Genomic DNA, 27,576 nt, shown 5'->3' with positions numbered 1-27,576 from the left:
TAACGTCCTGCTGCTGTTGTCACTGTTGTTATTTTGCTTTGCTTTAGAAGACAAGGACATCACAGGTAACTTGGGATTGTGAGTCTAGGCTTTAGAAATCATCCTCGCGGGTATGAATTCTGCTCTGCCTCTTATTACCTCTAAGGCCTTGGGAAAGTCACTTAGTTCTTTTCATGTTTCATTCTCTCCACCTGTAATAGTGTATAAGCGTATCATTCCAAACAGGTGTGAGAATTCAATGACCTAATGTCTATAAAATATTTAGTAGGCTGTCTGGGAGCAGAAAGCATGAAGTATTAGCTGTCTTTTAGTAAGAGTAGCTTTTAAATTCAGTTTCCCAAACACCATTGGAAGGTCTTTGTGTCTCGTCACCAACACAAAATAAAAATAAGCTCTTGTTTTAAAAGTGTTAGGGGTGAGGGGTGGAGAAGTCTTCTCAAAGTTCTCTTCTTCTTTCTGAAAGACCGTATTTCTTTTTCTTTTCCTTTTTTTTTTTTTTTTTTTTTGGTCACACTTTTTCACTTCTGGATCATTTTATTAAACCCCTAGTACTGTCAACGACCTACAGCTGGTGATAGAAAGCGATATTCAACACCTGTAACAAAACACACTTCCCTGTTCCCCGTGCTGAACTCATCCGCTTCCCTGCTCACTGCCATCCTTTACCTAAACTACTAAAGAGCACAGCCACTCCCTCCACTCCTCACCACTGACAGCATTCCTTGAACTCTCTCCTTGGAACACATTCCTCTCAACCCCATACATGCAACACGTCAGAACTGCCGCACTCTTCCCTTTCTCTTTTCACAGCATCACTACCATCTTTCCCTGTGGCCTTCCCTCTCTTTGCTCTTTGTGCTCTTTGATTGCCTTTCTAATTACCACCAAGAGGAATGAGTGAGGCGACTCCACCGACAGAAATAGGTGCCACACACAGGTGGTCTGTCACGAGGTCGCTGCACTAAGGCACTTCACCTGTAGATTTCAGCTCACAGAAACACAAAGCAGAGAAGAGGACACCTCCCAAAGATGAAAGGCATTTTAGAGAGGACCTGTTGAGTTTTCCATTCAAAAGGTGTGTGTGTGTGTGTGTGTGTGTGTGTGTGTATTATGGACTAATGAATTCAGGAGTCTGCCATTACCAAAACAGCATGACAAGAAAGAATTCTTCTGAATGTTATAGAACATATTTTGAACTGACAATCTAACCAGAAAGGTTAAAAAAAAGTTAAAGTAAAAACGTATGGCTTCATAATTAAGAAAACTATTATGAGTTTAGCTGATAGGAAATATTTTGAATATGCCTGAGAAAACAGTGTAAAAATAAGGTAATATAAAATTTTACTTACACTGTCTAAAGACATGGTTCCCCAAGCCAGAGAAAACACTGGGGAAAGGTTGAGAAAGCTGGCTTTGCTAGATGTGCCAGAGACGGAAACATCAAGAATAGGAGACAGATGTAAGCCAGTGATGGCAACAATAAGACAATCTGAAAAGCCTCGAAACCAGGCAGCCTTAGACAGGATTCTCTCTCTCTCCTCTTTCCCCTTCTTTTTTTTTTTTTTTTTTCTCATTGGTGCTTACTACTGTCTCTCTTCTCTTCCTCCTCCTCATTCCTCTGTCTTCACTTTGTCCTTTCTTCCTACACAAGCCTTTTCTAGACAACCACTTGCAATCATAAGACAAACCTTAAACCTACATGATATTATCCTATATTACTGTATATTTTCTGTATCACTTGACTACAAAGTATTTTCACATCCATGATCTCATGTCACTCTCTGAGGTAAGTAAACAAAATATTTTAATTGTCAATGTATGTATAAGAAGATAAACAAAGGTTTAATGAAGTTCACTTCAGATGTTCTAGGTACGAGTCTTCATAGACATTATCTATGTTATTTATCAAAATAATTCTTGTGGATATGAGCTAGGTTGAGGATTTTACCCATACCTAGGCAGATTTAAGGGGGGAGCTGTAGTCAGAATAGCACTGGGTTGGGTAACAAAGAAGTTTTTAACTATATCTTTTTAAAAAATTTCTTTAAAAAATCTGAGAAACTATGATAAATATTAATATTTGTTATAGCTGCATAGCAATGCACAGATGTTAAATCATTTTGTTTTCTCTATGTTTGAAATACTCATCAGAAAGACAAGAAAAAAATAGCCTTGTTAAGGGGATATCAGTATCTCCCTTTTCAGATGAGGAAAAGTAGAGTGCAGATAGTTAAGTGATTTGCCATGCAAAGTTACACTAATATCACAAGTTGTAGATAGAGGACTCTGACTATTAATAACAAAGGGCTGGGCTGGGTGGCTCATGTCTGTAATCCCAACACTTTGGAAAGTTGAGGCGAGAGGACAGCTTGAGGCCAGGACTTTGGCAGCCGGGACAACACAGAGAGACCCCATTTCTACAAAAATAAAAAAAATCAGCTAGGCATAGTGGCACACACCTGTAGTCCTAGTCACGTGAGAGGCTAAGGCAGGAGGACTGCTTGAGCAGGGGAGGTTGAGGCTGCAGTGAGATATGACTGCGACATTGCATTCCAGCCTGGGTGACAGAGCAAGACCCTGTCTCTAAAGAAATAATAATAATAGTAATAATAATTAAGATCTAGATATAAATTCCTTAGTTCTGGGTATTTTAGTAGATTTCCTTATTATATTACTCAAAAGAGAAGCAAAAGAAATTGGAGTGAGTCATTCCTTTTGTGATCAATGTCAATCTAAATATATAAATGATTAATTTCCTAATAGTGGTCTGAAAATGACCGGACAAGATGAATCACCCACAATTGGAGGATCAAGCAGTGTCTCTCTTCTAGACCAGATGTTGTAGGAATAGAATTTTAATGATGTCTTCCAGCTAGCACCAACCACCACCAGTGGATGATGTCACTTAGAGCAATAATATCCCACCTGTCCAGATGGCTCAGGTAGGGCACAACCTACACTGACCACAACTGTCACTCTTGGGAGTCCACTAAATAAATTATTTACAGAATTGCACCTAAATTGTGGCCTGGGTAAAGGCATGAGAAACTTTTATTTCCTTCCAAATCCAAAATTTAAAGTAAAAAAATAAAGTTACTGACATGAAGCACCGAACTTCGTCGTTCACTCATGTTTACGCGTAGTCATCACTTTACGGTCCCCAAGACATTGTCAAATACTTTAGTTCATTAAGTCCTCTAAAATGGGACCACTGGCAGAGTACTGCGGAGTGAGACCACTTGGATATGTCTGTGCCCACACAAATACAGTCAGGGACTTGAAGCCAGAGTTCTGTGCATGCATGTCAGCTCCCCCAGTTAGAAGTGAGTATAACTTAGGACAAGTTACCCACTCTTTCTGAACTTCTGTTTTGTGATCTCTAAAATAAGGATAATAATGCTACCTCACAGAATCATTGTGAGGAATAAATCATTTATATGAAGCAATGTTGAAAACTGCAAAACACTATAAAAAGGTAAAATTTAATATGTATAGCAATGTTTTTAAAGACACATTTTCATGTAAACCCAACTGTACCTTTTAAACTAGTGGTCAGAGAACCTTTATTTCTTGCATAGACCTTGGGGCCAAGATTTTTCAAACTTGCTGCCTTATAACATCTATTTTTAAATCAAAATGAGAGAAATTTTTAAAACAGCTCTTGTAAATATATTCATAGGCTGCCTAGCACAAAGTGCATCAAATAAATGTAATAAATTAATATATCACAATAAATGCTGAAAATAACTCAGAAGTCACAACCAATGAAGTGCCTTTGTCCACGAGAAGAAAATGGTTGCCCTAAGCAATTTTATCAACATACTTGGTAGAAAACACATTATAGAGTGGCCTTTTAAAATGACAGTTTAAATAAATAAAATGGAATATTATAGCATTATACTCATAAAATCATGTCTTTGAATAGAAACAATATAACGAAACCATCATTTTTATATATTTTTTAAGGACTCTGTCACATGTTTTGGTTGTTCATCTCCTGGTATCTTCAACGCTTGGACGCTATTCTAAATAATCCATTTGGGCATAGAAAGTTAACCTTGACACTAGAGGCAATAATAATACATTTATTTGCATATTTCCCTGATTACCTGGTTGGATGAATCCAAATCCCAGATCTTTTCTCTTTTTGCCAGCCCTGCAAAGTCCTTTGTTTCATATAAAAGTCTAGAGTACTTGTGGGAACAGTAGTCAACATTTGGAAAAGACTTTATACCCCAAAATTAAAATTTAAAACTATGTAAACATTTATTTCATTAAGTAAAAATTTATTTAAACCAATATTCTTTGCTGTTTTCCTATTCCTAACACTTGAATTATTCGTAACTATATATATATGTTTACCACATCAAAATCTCAGATTTAGAATTTATTAAGAAAAATTAAATATAGTAAGTCTTCACATTATTGATAGATTCTTGGAAACTGAGTCTTTAAACAATGAATATAACAAAGCCAATTTTATTACAGGCTAATTGATAAAAACAAGACTTAAGTTCCTATGGCATATTTCTGGTCACAAAAAGTCACCAAACTTCTCAATAAAGAAAAAATGCTTATAATATTAAACACCAAAATGTGAATTACAGATACATTTAAGAAAGATTACTAAAAACAAGTGAGAAAATTACTCGCTTTTTCCAGGTCTGGGTCTCAGGTGGCCAGAGTGTTTCCAGCAGCTCAGGGTACAAGGTGGGACCCAGCCCTGGACAGGGTGTCAGCCCATCTCAGGGCTCACTCAAACACACCACGCTCACCCAGACTGAAACAATTAGATACATGGATGAACCTACTGTGCACATCTTTGAGATGTGGGAAGAAACCAGAATACCCAGAGGAAACCCCGAAAGACATGCCAAGAACATGTAAACTCCACACAGAGGTGGTCCAGGTACAGAATTGATTTCTTTTCTCATCAATGTTATAACGAAAGGACATTAGAAGAAATGACATCATTCAAGGACCAGCTGTAATGGAATGTTTTGCATACAACATATAATAAGGATATAAAATATGAAAAATAATCTATTGTGATTCAGTTTAACAATGTAGAGCTAACTGGTTCAGATTAGACATAAATGTACCAGAAGCAAATACTGGAAGCTACAAATGTACCAGAAGCTAGGCTATCAAACTTCCTTTATTTTCCAATAACAGATATTGAATGAACAAACCAACCAAGCTGCCCATTTTAGAACACTAGTTATCTTGGAGTGACTCATACATCTTTCCCCTGAAGGAAAATTATACACTGAATGAGTCCTCAACTTCACACGGTAACGTGCACATCTTCCCAAAACTTCTCCAAACTGCCAATGCTTCCACCATTTCTTCAACAATGCAGATGCTGGAGTCACTGATGAGTCTACCGTTTTCTGTTCCACCCCTACTCCTTAATCAAAGCTCTGCCCTTCCTTCCTGTGTAACTTCCCTGTGACCTTTGCGGCTGTCCTCATTGTCAATGTTCTATTAATAGCTGACATTTATTGAGCATTTACTATATGCCCACTAACAGGATAGGCCCTTTACAGGCACTAAGATATGGGTGTGGTTATGCTACAGACGAGAAAACTAAGGGCTAGTGGTAGCAGAGGCAGGATTCTCACCCACGGAGACCAACTCCAAAGTCTATGCTCTTAACCACTCTACCAGCCTGCTTCCGCTCCCATCACTAGTACCCTGTATTGGATCCTCCTTCCTCAGGCCTCTACAACTCCAGTCCATTTTACAAAGCCCTACAAGAAACCAAAACACATTCAATATCAAGGGGCTCCTGATGTTGAAAGTGTTTTAGTTTCTTGTGGGGCTTTCCAAGATGAAGTGCAGTGATTTAGGTGGTTGTCTGCACTTTCCAGGACAAGCCTAGAGCAGTGAACCTACCAGTCATCCTCAGATGGAGCGGGCCTTTTCTTTAATTAGGTTCCAGGCAGCTTCCCAGCTTGAAACTGCAAACAGGCTTTCAAGACACAGTTCCCCAGCTGAAAATGTTTAGTGGCTCCCTGCTGCCCACAGACAAAAGGAGAATGCCTCTATCATGTGAGCAAGGCTCCACCGTCAGACAGAACCTGCCTGAAATCAGCCTTCTCCCCTGCCATTCTCCAGACCAGTTCTTCAGCTCCAGCAGAGCTGTTCTGCTCACTGTTCACTCAACTTTTCCCACAAGTCTCTACAGGTACACCTTTGCTTATGCCACCCTCAGGCCTAAACTACCATTTCCCTCTCCTTTCCTGTCAAAATTTCAAGCTTCAAGGTCCATACCGGAACCATCTGTGATTCCTCTAGATCTGAAGCTTCTCTTGTGTCTACACTCTACTAACTCATGTGGCCCAGGCCACTTTCCTGTCACACCATTTATTATTTCGTATTTACAATTTCCTTTGGGTTTGATTTTCAAGTATATATTTCTCAAACTATATATTCATAGTTTATTTATATAATATATATTAAATATATAGTGTATCTATTTCTCAAACTATATATTTCTCAATGTATATATTTCTCAAACTTGATGACAGGAAAACCTCAACTTTTATTTCATTGATCAAACAGAATACTTTCTACAAAGTAGGCCCTCAACAAATGTGTACTGATTTTCAAGGAAAATAAATAACTTCCCCTCAAACAAGAAAAATACAATGGGAGGCTAAACATTACTTTATGATATATACAATCTTCACACACACGGCTTGTCAAACATAGCTGAAGGTAAGAGGAATGTCTTAAAATTCTGCTTAATGTGAACTCAGAAGTAAGAGAACTAAAGAAGAGTACATTAGATTATCTCAGAGATGCTGCCTGGAATACCAAGTGCCCTTTCATCAGTTGGTTTGACATCAGGTCTGCAGGCACCATGCGTTGCTACTGAGGACTAACTGGTGGCCTATGAGAAATAAGGGGACAGGAAAAAAAGAAATTAAAAGGATGAAAGAAATTATAAAAGGTAAGTAAATGTAAACACGAAGAAATTAGACAGCCTCAATGAGAGATCCAACAAGACAAAGGATATTACTACTTCCTTATTCAAATCTAACCATCTAGAAATTCTTTTCACGAAGCTATTTCTGTAACGCATTTGCAACTAAAGAGGCATTAGATTATTAAGAACCAGTTAGAAAAGATGAAAATAGAACCCATGAGATGTATTTTTAAATGATCATCCAAAAATGCTAAAGGATGTCAAATTTACCATTGACATTCTGCCTAACAACAACAAAAACAATTATGGATAAAACTTCATGACATTTAAAAGAATTGCATATGAATTGTCATGGTTTTATGGAAATATAACAAGCCAGTAAGTACCAGATTTAATTAAAATTTCAGAATCATGAAAAAGAAATGACCTATTTAACTTGACATTTTGTAGGTTTCACTACCTCTCTGTGCCTTCATTATCTCAAATGTAAAATAGGAATAATACTAGTACCTACCTCATAAGCCTCTCCTAATAATAAGTGAGTTAATTCCCCAAAGGTTTAGAGAAAGGTCCACATCTGGTGTGAGTATTCCTACTATTCTTGTTTTCCCACTCATAAAACAGAGAGGTTTGCATTTGCAAAAAAAAAAAAAAAAAAAAAAAGCATTTAAGATTAATAAACTGGGGTTTTTAACTCCTCCAATAAGTATGGCAAAGTTCATGTCCTATGAACTGCTGAAAACAAATTTTATTCAGCAAGACGCAAAATTAAATTCTGTGGCTCATTCTGGTTTTGTATACAATCTGCCTTTTTCTCCATACTGCCCTATTCATTTTAAATACCTTAAAAATATTTCCTAAAAATGGAAGAAAATCAACCCCAATCATTGTTTTTAAAAACATTTAGAGAGTTCAATAATATGTCTAGGTACAAAATATACAGCAATCAATTACATTCATATATGCCAGAAATGGCCAATTAGAAGATGTAATTTAAAAGATCACTGTGTAAAATACTTAGGAATTAGTAGGAGAAAATTTTCTATTAATAAACGATACTGGGAAAACTGGCAGAAAATCTAGGAAATAAATTAAATAGGTATCACTTTTCTTAGCCATACATTTCAAATGAATTCGAAAGTTAAATGCAAAAACCAAACATTATTAAAGTAGTAGGAAAATGGATACGAGAATGTTTTTGTAATCTGAGGATTCAGGAAGTTTCTCCATGCATAATACTGAAGGCAGAAACTACACAACAATAGCAGCCAACATTCACCAGCTTACTATGCACTGAACATATATCTCATTTATTATCGTGTTACTATGTGACATGCAATTCTTCATTTTACATATAAGGGACTTAACGAAGTTGAGTACGTTTAAAGAAAGAAGACTCAGATAAGTAACTTTAATGTCAGTGTATATAGTCTATCCTCATTATTCACAGATCCCTTATTTACAAATTTATCTGTAAGTCCAATATCAATACTCACTGTCATTTGAAGACATGTACACGCAGAGTGGCAAAAAATTCGAGTCATTGGATATGCACCCCCCATAGCTGAAGTCAAACAAGGCTGCCATCTTCTTTCAGATCTCATACTGTATTGTCCATTTCTTTTTTTTTCTTTTTTCTTTTTTTTTTTTTTTTAGAGATGGTGTCCGGCTCAGTCACGCAGCCTGAAGTGCAGTGGTGTGATCTTGGCTCATGGCAACCCTACCTCCAGGGTTCACGAGCTTCTCCTGCCTCAGCCTCCTGAGTAGTTGGGATTACAGGCACGTAACACTACGCTGGGCTAATTTTTGTGTTTTTAATAGTGACGGGGTTTCACCATGTTGGCCAAGCTGGTCTCAAACTCCTGACCTCAAGTGAATCCACCCGCCTCGGCCTCCCAAAGTGCTGGGATTACAGGCATGAGCCACCACTCCTGGCCTCTCATTATTTATTTCTATTTATTTATTTATTTATTTATTTATTTTATTTTATTTTATTTTATTTTATTTTATTTTTGCACCTCACCTTGGTGATTTCACTGTTTAAAATGGCTCCCAAGGATAGTGCTGAAGGGTTGTCTAGTGTTCCTAAGTAAAAGAAGATTGTGATTTGCCTTACAAAGACAATCCATTCAGGCATAAGTTACATTGCCTTTGGTCATGAGTTCAACATTAATGAACCAACCATATATAGTTAATAAGGTGTCTTTAAACAGACTCATACATAAAACAAAGTTATGTACTGATGGACTGATGAAAATGTGACAGGAACCTAACTCTATATTTCCTCCAGGAATAGTGGTTCTGTAGTCACTAATTCAGTGTTCACAGTCTTCACTGAATATTACCACTACAGATAACGTGAATCAACTCTTGTTTTAAAAAGTAGTCAAGACAGGCGTGGTGGCTCACGCCTGTAATCCCAGCACTTTGGGAAGTTGAGGTGGGTGGATCACCTGAGGTCAGGAGTTTGAGACCAGCCTGGCCAACATGGCAAAACCCGTCTCTGCTAAAAGTTCAAAAATTAGCCGGGTGTGGTCGCGGACGCCCGTAATCCCAGTTACTCAGGAGGCTGAGCAAGAGAATCGCTGGAACCTGGGAGGTGGAGGATACAGTGAGCAGAGATTGCGCCACTGTACTCCAGCCTGGGCGACAAGCGAGACTCCATCTCAAAAAAAAAAAAAAAAGAAAAAAGAAAGATAGTCAAATCAGGATTAGAATCCAGGCATCTCGGATTCCAGAGATCATACTATTACACACTGTCATGCTCATTCCATACAAAGGAAACAACTGATAGATTTGACAACCCAAAAATTAAAAGACAAAGGACAAACTGGGGGGTGGGAGGAGGAATACCTGTCATATATATTATAAGGAATTATTAACATTAGCAGTTTTTCAAATCAATACAAAAAAGAGAAAACTTTAAAAATAAGTAAAGGATTTAACAGATAATTCATACACAGATATACACAAAATTAGTAATGAGACAGAAAATTATTCAACCTTTCTAGTAATCAAAAAAGTAAAAATAAAACAATTATAAAATACTGTTTTTAAACCTATAGATATATCAAAGATTAAAAAGAATTATATCACCCAGCATTTAGTGTGTGTATGCAGACAGGCTGCCTGACAAAATGAAAAGCGATATTATCTTTTTGGAGGACAATCTGACAGTAGGTATCAACAGCTGTAGTGTTAATAATAAATTTTGAACTGGAACTTTCAGTTCTAGGAATGGATACTGTGAAAATATTTGAGCATCACTGAATAAACAATAAACGTAAACTTCAAAAAAAATCTTGGCTGGGCATGCTGACGCCTGTAATCCCAGCACTTTGGGAGGCTGAGGCGGGAGGATCACTTGAAGTCAGGAGTTTGAGACCAGCCTGACAAACATGGTGAAACCACCATCTCTACTAAAATACAAAAATTAGCCGGGCGTGGTGGCCTGCCTCTGTAATCTCAGCTACTCGGGAGGCTGAGGCAGGAGAGTCACTTGAACTCAGGAGGTGGAGGTTGCAGTGAGCCCAGATCACACCTCTGTACTCCAGCCTGGGGAACAGACCGAGACTCCCTTTCAAAAATAAATAAATAGACACAAATAAAAAAATAAAAAAATCTAAAACTTGAATATTAGAGGGAACTGAGTATGTTTGCATGCATCCATACACTGTAATACTAAACAAAGGTGTAGCTCTGTACTTATTGGCATGGAAAGATGTTGAACACATATAGCTGAGTGAGAAAAGCTGACTGTGGTAGGTATAGTTCGATTCCATTCATGTCTGCATGTACGTATGCAAATTAAAACACAGATTGCTTACAAGTAAGAGATTGGATTTAGAAACTAGTTTCCTCCCTTGCACTGGAAGAGCTTGGTCCTGAGAACCACATCAAAGAGGATTTCACTGGATCTCATAACTAAATATTCTGAATCTTCCCAAGAAATTCTATGATATTTCTTAGAATTACAGAGTAAATAGGTGTGGATGGCACTGAGAAGCACTGACAGGAATGGAGTGCACGTGAAGTATGGGCAGATCCCCATCACAATGACTGACGTTGGCCATCTGACTTCTGTTTGGAATACAGGGGCCATCATCCATCAAAGACTCCTAAAGTTTGACATTACTAGATTTAGGAAAATAGAATGCCATGATGAGATGCAGCATCACTGTCAGGCAGAGGCTTACAAGAAAGGATGAGACGAGAACTGAGAGCAGCAGGAATAGCTTTAAAGCTAAATCAGAAAGAACAAGAAACCTACACAGTTTGCATTTCATATGTGTTCCTCTTCTGGCTTATTAATATTTTCTTTCATAAAGAGATAGATGCTTCACACACTGCTAATGTATGTGGGTATATGATTATGTGTGTGTGTGTGCGTGCGCTACTAGATAGAAAAACGTTATGACTGACACCAAAAAAGAGGGACCATCAGGAAGAGTGTATTCATGATGTCAGCAGTTACTGTGATCCAGTTGTTTCATAATAGAGAATATTAGAATCCCAAAAAGAATTCTGTGCAAAATTCCAGAATTTTTTTGAATGAGCAAAGGTGCCTTGAAGGTTTAAATAAAGGCATCTGGCATTTGCACTCAACTGTCACAGCCAGTAGTGATAATCCAACCCATATGGTGCATGGGACAGCTTTTTCAAGAGCATTTCTAACAGTGGCTAGAACAAGGCAGTCAATGGCAGAAGTTACTGTAATAAGAGAGTGTCTGTGTGGTTCTAGGGGAACCCTTTGCTGTACAGGAAAAGAAACATAAACAAATGAGATCAGCCCACTAACAATGCATGCAAGTTATTATAATCCACAATTTAAAATATAAGATAAGAAAAATATTTATGTAAATATTTACCTTGTCTATGATTAGGAAAAGATGCTCTCAGCACAAAAGTAATATAAGAAAACAAAGAAACAAAAATGTATCTGTTTTCATAAATGTATTAAAACAATGTGCATATAAAAATTCATGAAAAAAGTAAAAATAAAACCACAACTTGGGGGAAAGAATTTTGCCAAAATTTAAAAGATGTACAAAAATATTCATCCTAATGTTTATAACATTGAAAACAAAAGGAAAACACCTAAAATGTGAAATATTTATAGATTTTTAAGTTATGCTACAGCATACAGTAAAATATTGTGGACCATGAAAATTATGTTTTTGAAAAATGTCGATATCAAGAGCACATGTTAAGATTAAAAAGATGGCCGGGCGCGGTGGCTCAAGCCTGTAATCCCAGCACTTTGGGAGGCCGAGACGGGCGGATCACGAGGTCAGGAGATCGAGACCATCCTGGCTAACACGGTGAAACCCCGTCTCTACTAAAAAAAACTACAAAAATCTAGCCGGGCGAGGTGGCGGCGCCTGTAGTCCCAGCTACTCGGAGGCTGAGGCAGGAGAATGGCGTGAACCCGGGAGGCGGAGCTTGCAGTGAGCTGAGATCCGGCCACAGCACTCCAGCCTGGGTGACAGAGCGAGACTCCGTCTCAAAAAAAAAAAAAAAAAAAAAAAAAAAAAAGATTAAAAAGATGACAATTCCTAAGACTGTAAATAGATTAAATAAATATATTCCTTTTTAATCACAGGAAAAAATAACAGAAAGTATGTCATAATAATAATAATACTCAGCCAGGTGTGGTGGCTCACACCTATAATCCCAGCACTTTGGGAGGCCAAGGCAGGCAGATCACCTGAGATTAGGAGTTCGAGACCAGCCTGGCCAACATGGTGAAACCCTATCTCTACTAAAAATACAAAAATTAGCCAGGTATGGTGGTGGGTGCCTGTAATCCCAGCTACTCGGGAGGCTGAGGCACAATAATCGCTCGAACCCAAAAGGTGGAGGTTGAGGTGAGCCGAGACGGTGCCACTGCACTCCAGCCTGCACAACAGAGCGACACTCCATCCCAATAAATAAATAAATGAACAAATAAATAGTACTTAACATTCTCTGTGACAGGCATCATGTTGTTCTTCATATGCAATAACTCACTGAAGATTCAAAACGACCCTGTGTGATGAGTACTATCATCACTATTTTTCAGAAGAGGAAACCGAGACATAGAGAAGCGAGATCACTTGTCCAAGATCACATGACTAAAAAGTGTAAAGCTTGGAAATGAACTCAGCCAGTCCATTTCCTGAGCCTGTGTGCTAGCCACTACCACAAATCCCTCAGAGTTAAGTCATCTCTGATTTCAAAGGCTCATAAATTACAATATCTAAATATGTTATGGATAGAGTGGAATTTTATTTCCATCTTACCTATAAGATTTGAGCGATTCTCACTAACAAGTCCTGGAAACACTCATATTAATTTCCATAAGTCTGGAGCCTCTGATCTTCTCAACTTATAGGATATCAGTATATGTAACTTAATGAAGATGCAAAATTCTCAGCTGCTGTTCCCTTTGTATGTTCATCACTGTCCAAGTAAATTCCTCTTAGAAGACAAAATCCTTGGGGAGATTTGTTGAGTTTCCATTTTTGTGTGTTTTCTATAAGGTTATTATATATATATTGAGTATGGAGCCAAACGATTTTGGTTTCTGTCCTTCCCACTATTTATTCCTATTCAAAGGAAATTTTAAATACAAACTAGCTACCCATTCATCAAGATTGTTTCAAATTTATTTATGGTGCAGCATAGAGAAACTTCTGGGAATAACAACTTTAAATCTATTATAGTTTCTATTAATGTAGTTACTAATTGCTATGAGAACTATTTTGGATATGCTAACATAAAGTAAACTCATTCCAACAGACTGCTATGAATAGCTTTGCATATTCTCACAAAAGACATGAGAATTTTGTAAGTTTGGAGGGTGGGAAAGTAGAAACATGGTTTTCAGACTTTCTTTTCAAACATTGTTATCATAGGTTCAAAGCCAAAATTTAGAAATTGTACTCAAAACCCATCTTTATAGATGATCCTCTTGACTAATTATCTTGCCATTGCCACTTTCAGACAACAATTTTAATTATAATTCATATTAGACAGGGATCCCAAGTGCTAATTTTGCTCACTGATTAAATTAAATAAAAATGTTTATGCACCTGTTGTGTGCCAGGCACTGTTCTAGGCACTAGGAATAGAAGCAAAACAGGCAATAGAGGAGCAAGCAAAACCTGCTTTAATGAGGTTTTAAGGTATTTATACTGATAGAGCACAGAAAGGGAACAAGGTAAAACAACAGAATACAGATGGGATGATAACAGCAATGAAGAAAAATGTAGCAGTCAACGGGATATGGGTCCTGGGAAGAATGGAGCAGTTTTAAATGGTGTGGTCATGGAGAAGGTGGCATTTCAGTATGGATCTGAATCAGGAAAGGACAGGCATACGAGGCCATCTAGGGAAAGGCATGCTAGACAAGGGAATAGCACTGCAACGGTCCTGAGGTGGGTCTGAGCTCCTACTGTGTTCAAAGAGCAAAAAAGAGGTCCTATGGTTTCAGTGGAGGAATAAAAGGAAGGAGGTAAAATGCTACATCAGAAAAGTAACCAAAGAGGCGGTGCCACAGGGTTTTATAGGCCATGCTGAATATTTTATCTTTTTCTCAAAGACAGACTGGGAGCAACTAAAGGTATAGACAGAATGGCTATATAATTTACTATTCAGATTTTGTTATTTCTGTTGGTAAAATGCTAAAGTGGATGGATACTGGGAAAACAGAGAAAGACCAGGGCTGTTACAGGCAAATGAGGGAAATATATGATATCTTAGGTGTAGACCAGAGGAGTGGCATTGTCTTGGCTTTTAGCAGAGCACCCAGGCTGCTGTTTTCAGACTAGCATGAGAGTGAGCAAGGGATTAACGCAAAGAAAGTTGTAGGAGCCTGTTGTAATATCCAGGTGAGAAGTGGCTGTGGCAATGGCAAATTCTGGGTGTTTTCAAATGCAAAGCCAGCAGGACTTAGGAATGGAACCGATGTGGAGCATTAGAGAAAAAAGATTTTGAGATTAAACTATTGTAGGAACAGAGTTGGCCTTAACACAGCTGGAGAGACAAGAGAAGAAGATGCTTTAGGAGAGTCGGGAGGGGAAACAAGAAGCTCCAGTAGCTATCTAAGAGGAGATACTGGGTGGGCAGTAAGACACAGAGGGCCTAAGACAGTCAGGGAGTCATTAGGGAGTCACCAGCATGAAGGTAGCACTGAAAGCATTAGAATGGTCGACCTCCTGGCCTGGGCATGGTGGCTCACCACTGTAGTCCCAGCACTTCAGGAGGTCAAGGTGGCAAATCGATTGAGTCCAGGAGTTCAAAACCAGCCTGGGCAACACAGTAAGACCCCATCTCTATAAAAAATACAAAAATTTGTGGGGTGTAGTGGCATGTGCCTATAATCTGAGCTACTTAGGAGGCTGAGGTTGGGAGACTCACTCGAGCCCAAGAGGCTTTCATATTCCCTTACAAGTGGTTAAGTATAAAATCCCTGGCAGTGCTGGGCGTGGGGGCTCACGCCTGTAATCCCAGCACTTTGGGAAGCTGAGGTGGGTGGATCATTTGAGGTCAGGAGTTCGAGACCAGCCTGGCCAACATGGAGAAATCCCGTTTCTACTAAAAATACAAAATTAGCTGGGCGTGTTGGCACATGCCTATAATCCTAGCTACTCAGGAGACCGAGGAAGGAGACTTGCTTGAATCGGGAGGCAGAGGTTTCGTTGAGGCAAGATCACGCCATTGCACTCCAGCCTGGGCAACGAGCGAAACTCTGTCTCAAAAAAAATTTCTTTTCTTAATAAAAATATTATCAAAATATTAAAAATAAAATTTAAAAAGGTCGTAAATTGCTTTCTTTTGTATTTTTATGTGTCATTATACTTTGAAGGCATGTTAACTCTTTCAGGCCAACAGTATACTAGATGATTGCTTTGTGCTTTACCTGGGAGACAATGTCTGGTCAAAGAATTGTTTAGCATAGATATCAGCTTTCTGGTTTGATTTTGTCATCTTTATTTTAAATAATAAAATTAGCTTTTACTTTTCTTTGTTTTCTCATTTTTGAGATTACTTTTATTATTTATCACTATTTTCCTTTTCCTTTTCCTTTTCTGAAATAACCACCATTTTGAAAAATAAATGCCTACTATCTAAAAGGATGGATTCTGGAGAACTACGCAGCAGCTCTGCCATCTTGGACAAAACACTAACCTCTCTGTGACTCAGTTTATGCATCCATAAAATAAGAATAGCAATACCTTCCTCATGAGGATTTTGTGAGAATTACATGAATTAATATGTGTAAAGCATTTACCTCAGTGCCTGGCACATATTAAGTACTACTTTAGGGTTTGCTATTGTTACTGTCATAATTCATTCATTCAGGAGTCTTTAAGTTGCCTTTTTTTCAGGTAATATTAGTGCTTGAAATTGGAGTGCAAATCCACTTTTTCTAAGGTCTTAGAACCAACTAATTTCCTCATATTCCTCCATCACACACACTGGGCATATAACACTATTTGCAGGATGAGAATACAGGAAGTGTTTATGAAAGAAAAGGAAATGTGAAAAGAACTGGAACTATGATCATAACATATCTCAACATTCACAACAAAGGTGGCCTAAACAAAGAGATTACATGTTCCTGAAGGTAAGACTCAGATGTCTGTTTCCTATGTCAATATGTAATAAGCAAAAGAAATGACAAACTTGGATATGGTCCTAGAGGCTGAGCCAGATATGACAAACAAGGTGAAGGTTGGGGCAGAGCTCACATTCACAACCATGTCACACATCTAGATATTTTAAATGTCAACAGGATTTACATATGGTGACACTGCATTTTAGAGAGATAGGAGTGTCAGGAAATAAAGTTAGGTGAAGGAAACTAACAAGCATAAATTATCAGCATATAAGAAGCTCCAGAAATTGAGGTCAGGCACAGGTTACCTTCTCAAAGCATAATTAGAGGAGCTAACATAAAATGCACTATCGTTGCCACCTGTAAAAGTAGCATACCTTAAGGGATAGTTTGAAAATATATTGTCAAAAATTTCCTAGGAAACACCTCAGTTTTATCAAGGTTACCAAAAGCAACTCTATGAGAGGATCCAGAGCAATTCAGAGCTTGATACAGGAATTATGACTGATCTAAAAGCGAATGTTAACTAGGACATCTGTGTGTTTAGATGAAATACATATTAATTAGGATTGCATTCAGCTACAAGCAACAGAAACAACTTAATTTTTCTCACAATACAAGAATTCCAGTAATTATTTCAAGGCTGGCATAGCTGCCTGAGGATATAAATGAGGGCCCAGCTCCCTCTAAAGTTCTGTTCCACCATCACTGGCATGTGACCATTATCCTCAAGGTCACAAGTTGGTTGTATCCGAGCTAGAATAGGCAAGGTTAGGACAAAAAGTAAGTGCCTGCTGAGTCTTTTATAAAATATTCTTTATCAGTTTTATCAAGAGTCTTCCCAAAGACTCTGACTGGGTGCAGTGGCTCATGCCTGTTATCCTAGCATTTTGGGAGGCCAAGGCGGGTGGACCACCTGAGGTCAGCAGTTCAAGACCAGCCTGGCCAATATGACAAAACAGTCTCTCTAGTAAAAACACAAAAATTACCTGGTCTAGTGGTGCCCACCTGTAGTCTCAGCTATTCAGAAGGCTGAGGCATGAGAATCACTTGAACCCAGGAGGTGGAGGTTACAGTGAGCTGAAATGGTGCCACTGCACTCCAGCCTGGGCAACATTGAGACTCTGTCTCAATAATAATAATAAAAAGAACCTTCCCAAAGACCCTAATCAATAGATTTTCACTTCATATTGCTGAATTATACCGCTAATAAATGGCAGAGCAAGATATGAACACGGTTCTATCTTCAGCATCCAGTTAAAAATACTCACGTCCATGGCTCCCTTGCAGCTCCAAGTAATTCAGCAATATGAAGCAATTCTATGGGAGGACCACAGCAATTCAGAGCTTGATACAAGAATTATGACTGACCTAAACAGTTGATAATAAATGTACTGATTTTCTTCATATTAGTAAGAAGAGAAAAAAGGTGTAGAGATGGCAATGGGGGAAACCTGAAGGGAAGAAAGTGAAAGAATTTAAAAAGAAAAGGAACAAAGTTGTGAAGCAGAAAGGAGAAAGGAACAGGAGAGGGAAAGAAAAGACCATGCTTCAAAGGAAGCAAAGGAGGAAAGACAGAAAATTTACAGGGAAGAAGACAAGATGAGAGAGCAGGAAGGAGAGGGGAAAGGCAGAGACAGATGACTCAGGTGACCATAGCACTTACAGGTCTACTGTCACTCCTTTTCAGGTCACTTTTTTTGTGGGCACCAACGGACATCAATAATTGGTGCTATCTGTAACATGTCACCCTTCCTATCATGTAAGAGTATTTTAATCAATAATTTTCTTTTTAAACGGGATCTCACTCTGTTGCTCAGGCTGGTCTTGAAATCCTGGGCTCAAGTGATCCTCCTGCCTCAGTCTCCAAAGTAGCTAGGATCACAAGCGTGTGCCACTGTGCCTAGCTGTAATAAAATTTAATTTTGTTTTCAACATAAAGTGTGTGTGTGTATGTGTTTTTCTTTAAGGAAAGCAAATTCAGCATTAAAGGATAACCTGCATTTTAAACATTTACTTTGAAAACTCAGAACCCCTACAGCTATTTCTTAGTGGGATTCAATGCTATCTAATTATCTTAGCTTTGTTTTTTATTTTGAGTGATTTAGGTCTGCCTTATACCACAAATCAACATTTCTACATTTGTACTGATCCCCCTACCACACTCACATACTCAAATACATTTGCTATAATTGGTTCTTAGAGAGGACAGAATAAAAAAGAAAAAAATAGGTATAGATTTAGAGAAGCAGACATTTTAAAAATAATTGGTTAACCTATAGGCACAGCATTCAACCCTTCAGAAGCTCTGCCTTCAATGAGATGTGCATGGCAGGTGACTGTGGTGAAAATTACTCTCTGAGCCACACAATTGACACCAAAGTGAGATCATATCATCTCATGCAGAACGTCCTGAGAGCCAATAATTTTTTAAAGCTATGCAATTCCTGTGTTTGAACAGTCATTATGAGATATTCATATCTGAAAATTCAATTCGAATATCTGAAATAGTGCTTTTAAAACGCTTTTGCTTAAAGTTGTTGAGACTGAAATGCTATATAGTGCAGTTATTTTTTAAATGACTCTAAAATCAGGTAAAGGGGGTAGATTAATCACCCCCAATGTTTTTGAAATGAAAATATTTAGATAAGTCAATTTCCCTTTTAACGTATATTAAGTCATTACTCAGGCATAGCCTAAACCACCTCTCTCTGTCCATAGTGAACCTGCCCATTCCAACCTGATGCACTCCATCTTCCTTTTTTTCCTGAGTGTAGGGCTATCCAGTTTTTCTATTTCTATGTGACACAAAGAACTTCATATTTGTGTGTGTGTGTGTGTGTGTATGTCTTTTAAAATGTAAATGTTCAAAAAGTACTGGTCACTGAATTTATTTATGTTTTTCAAACATAAAGGTTATTTGAAATAAAGGGGTCATTGCATTAGCAACTATATATGAAGATTAAAGACATAATAAGTTTCAAACTAGCACTTGAAATGATCAGAAAAACAATTATGGCTTATTATGCAACCAATTTTAAATAATTGATGGAGTAAGGCTTCTAGTTTATTCTATAAAGTTGACCAATTCCCAGGCGATAAAAAAAAAAATCAAAGATAGATTTTTAGATATTTTCTTTTGAATAAAACCAATCTATGAAAATCTGAAAGTCAAAAACGCTGACTTTAAAATCTTGGTAAAATATCACTCTTTTTAAAGATGAAAAGTCAAATTTATTGGACCAAGACAGTTCTGTAAAAACTATAATCATATGATTACAATGACACAACATTACCATTTTATTCATTAACATTTTCAATGCAAATAAAATTAATAGTTTAAAACAAAGATTCACACAAATTGGAAGGAAATATAATTAAATAACTCCTAGTAATGTAAGAATGAATGAAGTATGAATTTCTGCCAAAATGAAATATTTTGAACTATAATTCTAAAGACTTGATTTTTAGTTTAAAATTGGAATTGAAACTCACAGTGAATATAAATTACAGGAAGCAAGATTTATGATTTAAGAAACAATCTGAACCACATCAGTAAAACATGTACGAAATAAATTGTAGAGAGTAAGATAAATATGTGACAAGTAGAGCAAAATGCTAAAAAAATGCTCAATTTTCATAGTCCTATATAAGCAGGACACAGCTTCAGTTCACTTATAAATTGCATTTGACAAATGATTTTGAAAGTTTAAATACACTGATTATAGAATCTGAGACATATGAATGATAAATAACCGATCAACTCATCAGCAATGCAGTTACTTTAGTAATAGCAAATCAATTTACTTCAAATAATAAAATCACTTCTTTGAAAGGAAGGAAATCTGGAATATATTTCCAAAAGTTATGTCTGACATAAATATCATCTGGTATTTGAAAGGTCATTAAATTGCACTTCCTTTGAACAATAATTTTTAAACAGCAACCAGTTAATTTCAGAACATATGTGTCCTGAACAGTAATACTGGAAATTGTTAAAATAAAGTGCCCTCAATACTCTATCCTGATTATACCTTTCCTTAAAGTAAATGTTTAGTTTTAGGAATAGAACATTGATTTTCCTGTCTGTCTCACAATATAATTTTTTTAAAACATGGAGTGGATATACAGCATGAAAAAATTACCAGTAGTGATGCCAGACTTACAAAATACAACAAAATCCTCCTTTTAAAACATCATGCCACATCACCAATTCAGTTCTACTCAAGGCCAAATTTTTTTCTTTCAGTTGATATTTTAGAGCATACTTCTCATTGTTAATGGAACACTTCCCCCATCTTATGCTACCATACAGAAATTCTAGTCCATTCGGAAATTCAGGTACATTGTCTCACCAAAGCTCAAGTATTTTGGGCAGACTCATTCACTTATGCTTGGCTTTCATGTACAGTGTTTTCTAATGGCTGACCTCTCCTTTTTGATGGTGACTGAGTAAAGCCAACCTTGTGAGGGGCAGTTCCTTACTGACATGATTACAGGGGCATCCAAGTCTTTCTATCCCCAAATCTATTATCTGGTTGCTCAGTGATGCTAAACTTACTTTAAGCAAAGAGGGGAAAGACATCTTTCTACAACTATAAGCAAAAATGTGGGAAAGTTTAATACTGACAAGTCACATTCACCATAAATTGATTGGGGGGCAAGGGGAAGAGTGGCAAACAAAAACGGATGGTAGCTACCTGAAGGTTGGGGGTGAGGAATAAGAACGATCATAGGTGAGGAAAGGTGCAGACTTCAATCCAACCATCACATTTTTCACAATACTGCCTTTGTCCCTAGGAGAAGGTGTGCTGAATCATGGGGCATGGCTGGAAAAGAGAAATGGCTACCTGACTAAACCATGTAGATTCTTGTTTCCTATTTCCCCATCATTTGCAACTTTCTACACACATACACACACACACACACAAAATCCAGGTTTGGTGCCTGAAACACACATTGGGGAAACTGACCATGTCTTAGGATTTGTGCAAAAGAAAATTCTAGAAAAAAAAAATGTTCTGACGCTGGGACCTTTCTAATTCAACATGATGTATATGAGACCTCCTTTTGCTGAGCTTTTACATTGTGGTATACTCACGGTTCATTGTGACTAATAATGCCCTTTCAAAAGAGTCATAGACAACAGAATTTAAAAGATATAGGAAGATGAGAGAGATACCAAATGACATTTAATTGAGAGATGAGAACACACCAGATGTAACCATGCACTATTTATAGAGTTGCCAGTACTGAAAATAGATGGATATACTACTTAATGTAAAAATCTGTGACAATTCTGTTAAGACTCGAAAGCTCCAGATTTTTAGTACTATATATTTTTTATTTTTGTTAAAGATATTCCATAGATATATTTAAATACGACACATACAGGGACCTATAATTGTGAACCACTTTTATTCTAGACTGGCGATTGCCGCCCCATTTTACATTCTGAGCTCCACCACACACCCCGGTGTCAGAGAGCAGCTGACTGATCTACAGAAATGTTCTATGTTAGGTGCTACTGTGCACACCTGCACTCCACCTCTATCTCAATGCATTCTTTTAGGTAAAAAAAAAAAAAAGTCACAACTATCAGCTCTACACCCAAACACAGTTCATTCAAATGGTGACTTCAACGTATATCATAAATGTAACTGATTTTGTCCTGATATAACTGTTACACTTTAAGGATCTAGAAGGTTAGAAATAAAGTCTGAAACTAACATTTTACAGATTTCTTATAAGTTTAAGAAGACTTCTTGGCCAAAAGACCTTTCATTTTGGTCACATATCAAAATGGGCCAACCACAAAGTACATGAGATTAAGTTTTCCTATTGGCAGTTCAATTCTTACAGAAGTTGTGTGTGTGTGTGTGTGTGTGTGTGTGTGTGTGTGTCTGAATTTTTAAAATTAATTTTTAAAAGCCTAAAAGGAAAAGAGACATACATAAGCACCACTTCATTTTTAAACATGTCTTCTACTTGTAGAACATTTTACAAAACAAAACCTCTTACTTGAAGTCCTATAGCTACAGCTAGTTCCAAAATCTAAATGTTTAATAAAATAGATAACAGAAATTTAAAATTGACACAATTCTCAAAGCTTATAATAATTTGACTTTTCATAACTTAATACAATTTCTCTACCTTTTCTGGTGGTGGAAAAGAGGTGGAAATTGAGATTCTCCCCCACAATATCCAACTTGAAGTATTTACACTTTATTCTTACTCTACATTATCCATTCCTTTTCAGACTTAGATAAGTGATTATGATGAGTCTTAAGGTGATTTGCATTTGCTAACCGAGGGAGCAAGACCAAAGAGAGTACGATATTTTGGTGTTTTTAGTTAAGTTTTCGGTATCAAGACCTTCCAAAGTATGTGGAAAACAGAAAAAAATAATAATAAAGCTTTGTATCATCACATGGTCTTCTATCATAACCTGACAGTTACGCCTTTGAGACCAGCCTCGCTCACTTACCCACCGTTCTCACTGAGAGATAATACCGGGCAAGAACTTTTGCTAAGAGACGCACAGAGCAGCAGGCTCAGTCAATTAGGCTTTGGGTTAGGTCTGGTTGCCATCACAGTAGCTGCTCCTTCCACTTAAAGATTCCCATTACCTCAGAAAAGCACAAGATTGTTCTTGGGAAGAGGGAGTAGTAAGCACTTTTATTTAAAAAGGGACTAGTTACAGAATATTAATTTTCCAAAATTATTTCTAAAATTCCACCAAATTAAACTCCTGCTTTACAGACAAGGCTGCCACCATGCCACAAGGAAGTTGTAAAAACACTGTTTAAAACCTCTAGGAGACGTTTATTTAGGCTAAATATTTTAGAATAGATATCAAGGTTTTTTTAAAACAGAAACTCTTAAAGGATTCTTAAAATTTTTAAATGCTTGTCTATCTTTAGTGCCAGCACCCCACAGATTATCTCCCACCATGCCAATAATTGTTAGCCTATTACAGATACAAACTATTAACAGGAGCCTACTGGACAATGGTTTCTATTAGGCTGGGTATAAATATTTTGGGGTTGAAATTCTAATTAAATAGTGCCTGTCGCTGCTTAAAAGCTCCACAGAAGTGAAATGTTCAGAAGTCCCAGAAGAAACACAGAAAAGAGACTTTTATTTTTCCACATACTCGATGTACCAGCTTAAAATACATGCACTACATAATATTATATTTATTGGACCTGAATTTTATTTCTTCTATAATGTTTATTTTTGATGCAGGGCTGCATAATGATTCTTTTTTTTAAAAAAAGAGACCTCTAAATTATAAGGGATTCCAGCCTGTACCTGTAAATTAAAGCTGTGCAGATAAAATACAAAGTCATTAATAAACATCACAAAGATAATTCTAACAAGAAGCACCATGTAGAAGTAAGCAGGAATCAGAACAATCATCAGTTACTGACATATTAAATCACACTTTCAAAATAATAGGGAGCTGGAAGCAGCCGCTTCCTTTCAGGAGGGCTGTTTGACACTGAATGAAATGCCAGGGACTCCTGGCTGGTGAGCAACGGGAACTTTCGGGGCGAGCGGCGCGGGGCAGTCACGGACCCGGGCGCTTCAGTCTGTCACCAGCCTGCCCGCAAAGCCCAGCGACAGCCCCAAAGCACCCCGGGGACCCATCTGGCGGGACCGGGAGCAGGACAAAGGTCTGAAATTCAAGTCCTAGGATTAAAGAAACAAAATGCGCAGGTTCCATTTAAAGTACCTACGTAAGTATGGGGAGTGAGGGGGAAGGACACCGAACCCCAAGAATTCTCAGGCGTTTATCACAAGCACCAGCTCATTACCAGGAAATGCGTTAGGGGAGTGGGGACATGGAGAATGAATCCCAACTCGCGACTCCATTCTCCACTAACTTTACTCTCGCTCCCTGGACCGAGTGCAACGCTGGGGCCAGGTTTGTCGTGGTTCTTGTTTCCAGGGCCCCTTGGAAGAAGGAAAGGGATGATAAAGGTGTGCTGACGGGCGCACCCGGCGGCGGCGAGCGCGGAGGTGCTGCGGTACCTACCATGGTATTCTTGTCCCGGAACGTAGTAGGTGGGGTTGCCCGCAATGTGCAGGGAAATGAGCACCTCGCCCTGCTCCCCATCCCCTTCCAGCTCCCCGTGGTGGGTGCACAGGAAAAAGAAGGGCGAAAAGCGGGGGTAATAGCCCGCCGCCGCGCGCGCCCTCTGCGTCGCCCCCAGCAACAGCGCTAGGAGGAAAGTCCGCCAGGCCCAGCCACTGCGCTCCATGCCGCCGCCGCCGCCGCGCGCTCTACGCGCCGCTCGCTCATTCAGTTTTGGAGACGCTGGGACTGAGGAGCCACGCGGAGAGAAGGCGAAAAGGAGGCGGACGGGAGCGGAGCGGGCTCGGGAGGGCACCTGGGAGCTGGCCCCCGCCGAGAAGTTCCGCGGGAGACGGCGGCTCCCAAAGTTACTTTGGGCCACGGGAGCGCGGGGCCGGGGCTGCGGGCGCCGAGAGCGCGTTGTCCGCCGCCTCCATGCGCCGCCGCCGCCTCTGCGCGACGCCCCTCGGCCAGGCCTGGGAAAGCGACCGCCCCGTTCCACACCTTCTTAAAGCCCCGGGCGCCGCGTCCCCCCCGCCGCCGCCACACGTGTCCCGGCCGCTCCCCCGCCCCCGCGCGCCGCCCCGCCCGCCCCCCGCCCTCTCGGGCTGGCTCGGCCGCACCTCGCGCGGCGAGGGGCGCACGCGTCCCCGGAGTACCGGGCCAGCGCCCGTTTCGCACCCGGGAGGGCAGGGAGAGGCGCGCCCCGGGGAGCGGGACGGGGTACGCTGTCGAGGACCGCTGAGCCCGCGACTCTTCTGCAAGGGACGTCAAAGCCCCGGAGAGGGCACCTCCCGCCCAGCTGTCTGAAGGGGAAGGCCAGCCCCTTTGGCTGTCAGTGTGCCCTGTTTTTCCTGGGAGGATGCGTGAGGGAAGGAGAGGGGCGGCGGAGACGGCCGTTGGCGCCGGCTTCTTTGTCTGCGCCGGCTGCGTCCCGTGCCCCTCGGGGCTCGCAGCCTGGTGGTCCGGGCGGCCCGCACTCGTTCTGGTAATCCGCCCGAGGCCGCGAACCGCTAGGGGCCCTCGCGCTCCCTTCCCACCCAGGCCTCCTGTCCCTCCCGCCGCCCCCGCCCGGCCCCTTGCGGCAGCGACAGAGCCTCATCTGTAGCGGATTTTAAAATGAGATTAAGAGAAAGTGGAATTGGCAGCCTCGAGTGGTGCCTGGAAATGGTGATTTGTGCTGCTCGGTTGTGGGGAATTGTGAGGCAGGAAGGGCTGGCGGAGCTAAGATCCGACAGGCGCTCTTCGCCGGACTGTTCTGTTGTTCATTGCTACTGGGCTCTTCAGGCGGAGATGGGTGTCGTAATTTTTTAAATCAGTGTTTATTTCCTTTAAATGTCGATTATGACCAATGGCCCTGAAATCGGGGGAGGGAAAAACGGAGATGCTGGCAGCGGCGATTGAAGCGGGTGGTAATGAGCGGCTGCACATGAACTGCAGGGAAGTGAAATAATCCATAAGCACGTTTTTAACCGAGGACGGCTGGCAGGAGCCCTGCGGCATCCGGAGATGGGGGAGCGGGGTTGCCAGGTTTTAATGCCTCTCCCCACCCACCCTTGGCCTGCCACCAAGCCAGATAAACCCGCACATACAGAAATGAGTAGATTATAAAATTGGAAGGGATGGTGCCTTTGCCTGCGTTTGTGAGGCGAGGGGCGGTGAAAATCAGGGTGTAAGGGGAGACCTCTGTAATCACTTCGTTGCAATAGGAAGAAATTGTTTTTCTTCCTCTTACCGAGACCGAATGACAGGTAAAAAGGGCCCATTTCTAGCTGGCTTCTTATTTCCCTACTTCAAAATCCCCAGAGGCTTAACTGCCATATAAATAATATACAATGTATACATATATGTTTGTGTATGTATGTGATGTAACAATTGCTACACTGTAGCTCTGCAGGGTGCAGGCTGTGGGGCTAGAGGTACTTTACCTTTTTAATCCTAACACCAACTGGAGAGGCAAAAAATATCCCTACTTCACAAGGGAGAAGGCACTCAGAAATGTTGATAACTTGCCCAAAGTCAGTGACAAAGGCTGGATGCAGGGAAGACTGGCTGGCCTCAAAGGCTCTCGTCCTGCACTGCCCTGCCACAGTCGACAGCCCTAGCTGGAGCAGGTGGTGTTGCCCCAAACAGAATTAGGAGATACTCGCCCACGGCTAACAAGACTGTTACTGCCTTCCTGTCCAGTCATGTGAATATAGCCAAAGACAAAATTAATCACTTGTAGAAAGAATCCAAAACTATTTAATGTTTTTGGCTTACACTTTTAAAATGTTTAGTTACTATGCACTGAGCACCGTCCTAAGTACTGTACATACTGACTCCCTTATTCCTCGTAACAATACCATGGGAAAAGTACCATTAATAGCTTCATTTTGCTATGATGAAACAGCACAGGGAGGTTAAGTAACTTGTCCAAGGTCACACAGCTAGTAAGTAAGAGCTGTAACTTGAACCCAGGCAATCTGATTCTGACACTTTAACCACTGCAAATCGCCTCTAAAGAATGCATGCTGGAGGCCGGGCGTGGTGGCTCAAGCCTGTAATCCCAGCACTTTGGGAGGCTGAGACGGGAGGATCACAAGGTCAGGAGATCAAGACCATCCTGGCTAACAGGGTGAAACCCCGTCTCTACTAAAAAATACAAAAAAACTAGCCGGGCGAGGTGGCGGGCGCCTGTAGTCCCAGCTACTCGGGAGGCTGAGGCAGGAGAATGGCGTAAAACCCGGGAGGCAGAGCTTGCAGTAGGCTGAGATCCGGCCACAGCACTCCAGCCTGGGCGACAGAGCAAGACTCCGTCTCAAAAAAAAAGAATGCATGTTGGTGTTGTTAGAAGGATGGGAAGATAATTATTCTTTCTCCAGTGTCAGAATACCTCATTTAATCCTTATGTTAGCCTACAAAGTAGGTATAATTATCTTCATTTTTAAAGAGAAGAAAGTTGAGATTCATAGAAGTTAA

General features: G+C 39.8%; 1 protein-coding gene across 2 annotated transcripts in view; it reads right to left on the bottom strand.

Moving 5' to 3' along the window:
• The window catches only part of RELN (reelin), a 517,743-nt gene extending 492,654 nt beyond the window's left edge, over positions 1–25,089 (bottom strand). The window contains exon 1 of one of the 2 annotated variants that reach the window (XM_033192854.1): positions 24,577–25,089. In XM_033192854.1, coding sequence (XP_033048745.1) covers positions 24,577–24,802 — 226 coding nt within the window. In that variant the 5' untranslated portion in view covers positions 24,803–25,089. The remainder of the gene's footprint in view (positions 1–24,576) is intronic. The other variant, XM_033192856.1, reaches the window with a different exon arrangement.
• Positions 25,090–27,576: the final 2,487 nt, after the last annotated feature.

The sequence above is a fragment of the Trachypithecus francoisi genome, unplaced genomic scaffold (assembly GCF_009764315.1).
Source record: "Trachypithecus francoisi isolate TF-2019V2 unplaced genomic scaffold, Tfra_2.0 Lachesis_group4, whole genome shotgun sequence".
Lineage (NCBI taxonomy): Eukaryota > Metazoa > Chordata > Mammalia > Primates > Cercopithecidae > Trachypithecus > Trachypithecus francoisi.
The sequence above is the reverse complement of the archived record's forward strand: the minus strand, read 5'-3'. Positions and strand labels throughout refer to the sequence as shown.